This window comes from Panthera tigris, chromosome D4, assembly GCF_018350195.1.
Source record: "Panthera tigris isolate Pti1 chromosome D4, P.tigris_Pti1_mat1.1, whole genome shotgun sequence".
In the NCBI taxonomy this organism is placed as follows: Eukaryota; Metazoa; Chordata; class Mammalia; order Carnivora; family Felidae; genus Panthera; species Panthera tigris.
This window is the reverse complement of record NC_056672.1, coordinates 81,021,809-81,028,392: the sequence shown is the minus strand read 5'-3', so window position 1 is coordinate 81,028,392 and position 6,584 is coordinate 81,021,809. Positions and strand designations below refer to the sequence as shown.

General features: G+C 41.8%; 1 protein-coding gene across 1 annotated transcript; it reads right to left on the bottom strand.

Moving 5' to 3' along the window:
- Nucleotides 1-5,423: 5,423 nt before the first annotated feature.
- Nucleotides 5,424-6,368, bottom strand: LOC102970092 (olfactory receptor 1J2). Its single transcript, XM_007094371.2, has one exon. It carries the CDS (start codon nt 6,363-6,365, stop codon nt 5,424-5,426), a length of 942 nt encoding a protein of 313 aa, XP_007094433.2. The 5' UTR covers nt 6,366-6,368.
- Between the last annotated feature and the right edge of the window lie 216 nt (nt 6,369-6,584).

Here is a 6,584-nt window from a genome sequence, read left to right as displayed (position 1 = left end):
CCATGTCTCAACAAATTTTTAAAAACTGGATGGTGTTTATCATGTAAAATGAGAGAATTTGCCAACAGAGAAGACAGTTTGCTATAGAAGAAAAAGTGGCTCAACTGGCATTTTTCACCATCCAATGGACAGGCAGCCCAGGCCACAACATATTTTCATAGCTATGTCTAGTCAGTAAAGAGAAAGCCTTGCACTGTCTTAGCAGGAACTATTAAGCTAAAATCTCCCTAATTTCTCTTCCATTTCTGTATATTTAAAGACAATTGTCAGGTTAGACTTAACTTTCAAGTTGTAAGGTTTTGAAATCTGACTCCAAATCCATTAATAAGTAAAATATAAAGAGAAGGTTTCAACAAATTGGGATTCCATCTTCCCAAAGGTAAGTGGATCAAAAGTAAATATCCAAAATTTCCATAATGTATAAAGGTCAAAGAAAAAGAAACATATCTGTCAATTGAACTCAGAAATTCTCAGAGCTCAGTCTTGCAAGAGCACTGTTTAAAAATGCAAAAATATTGCTGACAGTTATATATTTATTGCTAGGAATTACATTTATCAGGACTTCTTTAGATCATTTTCCAATTTCTTCATGATTCAATGAGCTTGCATGATACGATGAAAATCCACAATTCATAATAGAAACAGCTGTTATTGGGCACCTGGGTGGCTCAGTCAGTTGAGCTCTGACTTCAGCTCAGGTCATTACCTCGCGGTTCATGAGTTAGAGCCCCACATCGAGCTCACTGCTGTCAGCCTGTCAGCGCAGAGCCTGCTTTGGATCCTCTGTCCCCCTCTCTTTGCCCCTCCCCCACTTGCACTCTCCCCCCAAATAAATAAATAAATATTAAAAAAAAAAAGAGAAAGAGCTGTTATCAAGAGAGGTCAAAGAGCCGCCATGATATGCCCCCTGCTCCTTTTTTTAGCTTCCTCATTTGGGATCTTGGCATCTTGAACTACAGCTCTGGATAATCAGCCCTGTAAAAATTCTACACATGTCCAGGAGGTTTTGTTTCTTACAAAATCTATTTGTGTTCTCCCTCAACCACTGCTATTTACCCATTAAAATAGTCTAAAGCCTAAATTACCAAATCCTGCAAAGAAAGTAGGAAAAGATATTTATGATCTCACTGTGTCTTAATTAAAAGTTCCTTTAAGACAAAAATCAGTGTCAAATGCCTATATCTGCCTACATACAGTATGTAAATGCAGGATGTTAGGATTGCATTATAGTAGTTGTTAACTGAAAGAAAAATTCAGAAGAGCTTTATACAGGTGGGTTTAAAATCCCTTGCTTCTTTAGGCTGATGAATTGAGCATACTCCTACTCCATCTGGGTATACTATCTTCTTTTTTCAACTTACTGAAAAGCTGCCAACACAAGAGAGTTCTAGGTGGGCCAGTAGAGAAGAGTGCCTGGCCCAGGTTCCTAATCTGTGTCTGCTCACTCCAGCATTTTGGACTTTTGGCTATGATGTTAAAGATAGAGCCCCATGTCTGAGTGCAGTGTGGTGTATCAGACAAGCAATGCAATTAGAAATAGATTCACATTCTGGCAATACTATTTCATGTTTGTGAGTTCTGGGCAAGTGACCCATTTTGAGTCTCAATTTTCTTATCTCTAAATTGGAGATATGATGGGGCGCCTGGGTGGCTCAGTTGGCTAAGCGTCCAGCTTTCAGTTCAGGTCGTGATCTCACAGTCTGTGAGTTTAAGGTCCACATAGGGTGGGCTCTGTTTTGACAGGTCAGAGCCTGAAGCCTACTTTGGATTCTGTGTCTCCCTCTCTCTCTGCCCTTCCCCTGCTCATGCTCGCTCTCTCTCTCTCTCTCTCTCTCTCTCTCTGTCTCTCAAAAATAAATAAACATTAAAAAATTTTTTTAATTGAAGATATGACTATGAGCCTCAGTCATGAGAAAATTGTGAATATTAATAAGATAATATTGGTGAAACACCATGCAGATTGTTGGCACAAATCAATGTTAGTTTCCTGCCCTCCATGTCATGAGACCCCTTTATTTCTCCCTCCTGACTGCTCCCTCCCTTCAATAGGCAGATATTGAGCAGAGTTCAGGTGCCACAAAGCCACTTCATTGTGGGATTATGACCTGATGCAGGCAAAGGCCATAGACGCAATGATGAAGTTGGGAATACAGGCAAGGAGCCAACTACATCTGCCTGGTAGAAAATGAAACCTCCACTATCCCACACTTCTGGACTTCTTCCACCTTCCCTCCATTCTCTCTGCTTTCCCTCATGCTTTATAAATAGGGCTACTCCTTTCTGAACTAGTAAATTTATCTAGTCTATGAGATTTGGTATTTTAATAAAAATTCCTTGGATACAATTTGATAATATCTCTTTTTTTTCTGCATAAACCTTTTATAAAGATCATATATGGACTCTTACTCCACCGCACTCAGCCTTCTGGTCAATAATACCTCAACCACCACTTACTGAGAACTGATATTTCTTTGACAGTGAGGCTGTGTGCTGTCGAAGGCAAAGCATGGGCTTTGGAACCAGACAGAGTGGATTAAACTCACCTTTCCACCATTTGTCAGATCTGTGTCTTTGGACAAGGCATTGTACCTGTTGGAGTCTCAGGTTTTCCTTCCTAAAATTGGGATACTAGTCCCTGAGTCAAAAAGAATTAAGAGGTCCTACATGTGGCTATGTTGCTCCTGTTCCATATAAAATGCAAAGAACTCTAGTGAAGAAACTCAGGGTCTTATCTTCAGTGGAACACAGTAAATGTAATTGAGGTAGAAAATCTTTCCTGGGCCCAAGGTTTGACACATTCAATGAATGTATGAGACTATACTAGGGATTTCAGGGAGGAAATCATCAACTTCTAATGAAGAGCTGTAATACAGGTGCTGTGTGAATGAAAAGAGGAACCAAAGCTCTCTAGGTAAAAGTTGCCTTTCAAATATACTTCTAGGTGGAAACAGCAGTGCTGTCTAAAGGGGAGGTGGTGATCAGGGACTTTGGAGAGAAGCATTGGGAAGGGCTGGTTGACACTGCATGCACTAAGAACAACTATGAACTAAGCACCATTAACACTAAGCAAATAAGAACTCAGATTCTGACAGCTAGAACTTGAATGATGAGATGGGGCCCCCAGCTTGAATCTGGGGATGTGCCCACTAATCTTACACAGCCAGCTGATTCTGTTCCTCATTTCCCCAAGGTTCAGGGTTAAAGGTCCAAGAGTCAGTGGCCAGTGATGATTCTGGTATCCCTCTCTTTAGGAACTAGTAATAAAAAGTGGGTTCAGTGAGAGCACTGAGAAGTGATGAGCACCTGTGTCTATGTGCATGCATGCATGCACACACACACACACACACCACAATACACACACACACACACACACACACCTGCTCCTGATGACAGATACCCAGTTCTGCTCTGAACTTTATGCTCAAGTCCTCTGGCTCCTGGGAGTGTGGACTTGGTTTCTCAGCTTCTCTGCAGGACACCCAGAGACCAGATTTAGCCTACAACTTCTGTGGTCCTAACCCTCTCACTGACACAAAGCAAAATCATAAGCCTGGAGCTTACTCTGCTCAATTCACCAGCTTCAGAAGTGGAGATGTGAAGACTCCACTGTACTCACCAGGGAAAGAGCCCAAGGGGACAGGGCACAAAGCTCTTGATTAGAGACATGCATTAAACATGTATTAATTGCTCAGTACTCTTCTTACTCCCTCCTGGACAGAAGCCCTAGTCAGTGTCCCTAAACTTTGATGTTCAGCAGAATCACCTGGGAGTTTTTAAAGAGGCAGATCCCAGCTCCATTCCCAGAGAAGCTCATCCATGAGATCTGGGGCCAGGTTATTCTAACACAGATGGTTCTAAGGGCAGACTTTGAAGAAAAATATCAGGATGTAAGCCCAAAAGGAGATGTGGAGAGACCTTGTCACTGACCCTTGCCTGCCAGATTTGTTTCCCCTAGTTAGGTCATAGCTTGGGATGTTGTAGACTACCACAACTTTCATGATTTAAGTCTTTACAGCACTTGTCTTCAAATTGTAGTTCACAGATCTGCAGCATCCACGTCATATGGAAACTTATGAGAAATGAAAACTTGGCGGTCCCATCCCAGAACTACTGAATTGGAACTCATGGTGGTAGATTCCAGGAACCTGTGTTTTAACAACCCTTCAGGATTTTTTTTTAATATGAGTACAGTTGACACACAATGTCACATTAGTTTCAGGTATACAAAAGTGATTCAACTTCCCTATACGTCATGCTGTGCTTACCACAAGTGTAGATAGCACCTATCAGCATACAACACTCTTACAGTACAATTGACTGTATTCCTTATGCTGTGCCTTTTATTCCCGTGACAGGAATGCATGCTCAAGTTTGACAAGCTTTACTTTTATTCTTCACCTGGGAAGGTAGAATGTCCATGGATAGTCAGTGCTAAATCTGGAGTGGCATTTGTAGGAAAGCAATAACACTTTCAGAGTCTATGCACTTTAATTTGGTTATATTTACACAGGAGGCCAGCATGAAGCATGCTTTCATTAATGATTGTATATGGGGGCTAAGCAGCAACTATCACACAGTACTGGCAAAGGGGAGCTGGCAAGTCTTGGTTTACAACAGGGCCCTCCATCTGCAGAGTGGTTACTGTAACATTTTATACCATGGGCAGAGAGTAATACACTTCCTCTTATTCAAGTGACAAGCAGTTTGGATACTTTGATTTCAATAGATCCATAAAGATGGAAATAAAACCTGTTTAGGATACATAAGACAGTATGGTGAAATGATATATCTAATTCTTTAGATTCTAGGGTGTGTTAAAGCCTGAGATTATAGGCCCAAAATATAAGGCTTCCAAAATCTCCTAAACAAGGGATAGTGCAACTGTATGTCATTGTATTATGAATCCCCCCAAGTTGCAGAAATAAGTAGTAAAACTAACAGTATTTGCTGATCAAAAGTTATTTACAAAGGAGAGCATTGTTAATAAGGGAATGAAATTCTGGTCAATAAATATTTACCAAGTATATCAACATGTTACCATTTGTCTTAGGGTTTGAAACATTCAAGTTTTGAGAAATATTCTAATGGAAAACCAAATACACAAGATCAACCAAAAGGAGGTTCCGATTTAAATAAATGTCACACTGGGGCGCCTGGGTGACTCAATTGGTTGGGCGTCTGAGTTCAGCTCAGGTCACGACCTCGCTGTTTGTGGGTTTGAGCCCTGAGTCGGGCTCTGTGCTGACAGCTCAGAGCCTGGATCCCGCTTTGGATTCTGTGTTTCCCTCTCTCTCTGCCCCTCCCCTGCTCATGCTCTCTCTCTCTCTCTCTCTCTCTCTCTCTCTCTCTCTCTCTGTCTCTCAGTAATAAATAGATGTTAAAAAAATTTTTAATAAATAAATAAATAAATAAATTTCGCAAAATCACTGTGATAAAGATGTTGCCCTACCGAAGAGTTTCCCCAGGGCTTCTTTCATGTCCCTGTTCCTAAGGCTGTAGATAAAGGGGTTCAACATGGGTGTGACCACTGTGTACATGAGAGCCACAATGATGTCGTTGTCAATGAAATTGCTTAATTTGGGGAAAAGATACTGCCCAAATATTGCCCCATAATACAGAGACACTACAGAAAGGTGGGAGCCACATGTGGACAGTGCTTTGCAGATCCCCTTGGTGGAAGGACCTTTCATGATGGTGGCCCCAATGTAACCATAAGATACCAGAATACATATGAATGGCAGGGTAATGACCACCACCCCTACTGTGAACATGACCAACTCATTGAGGAAGATGCCTGAACAGGATATCTTAAGCAGAGCACCAAGGTCACAGAAGAAATGGGGGATGGCATTGTCAGCACAGAAGGATAACTGGGTGAGGAGAAGGGTGTGGGAAAGAGAGCTGGCACAGGACAGGATCCAAGATATAGCCACTAGTAAGGCACACAGCTCTTCCCTCATGATGGTGGTATAACGAAGAGGGTGACATATAGCCGCATAGCGATCATATGCCATTGATGTAATAAGGAAGCTGTCCAGGTCAGTAAAAAATATAAAAAAATACATTTGTGAAATACACCCTTCATAGGGGATGGATTTGTACTTAGCATGCATGTCCATCAACATTTTTGGGACAGTGACAGATGAGAAGGAGACATCAGTGAAGGCCAAGTGGCTGAGGAAGAAGTACATAGGGGTATGGAGGCGAGAGTCCAGCCTGATGAGCAGGATGACGAGCAGGTTCCCCAGCACTGTGGTCAGGTACATGCCCAGGAACAGGGCGAAGAACATGGCCTGCTGCTCTGGCCGGATGGGGAGCCCCAGGAGGAGAAACTCGGACACGCTGCTCTGGTTCTCCCTCCTCATGATACTCTTTCCTCTGCTGGGAATGAAGCATGGTTGAAAATATTAAGGACTCTGAAATAATCATAGTAGTCATATGAAAAATATGTGTGTTTTGGAAAGTGGGAAACTTAACCTGTTTCTGACATATTTTCTTGTATGTTGGCACATAAAGGAATTAGTAAAATTGTTGAAGAACTGTTATTGGGAGCCAGTTTTTCTTGGTTCACCTACAAACCAGAA

Coding starts and splice junctions, on each gene's coding strand:
- LOC102970092 (XM_007094371.2), bottom strand. CDS start 6,365: ATGAGGAGGGAGAACCAGAGCAGCGTGTCCGAGTTTCTCCTCCTGGGG.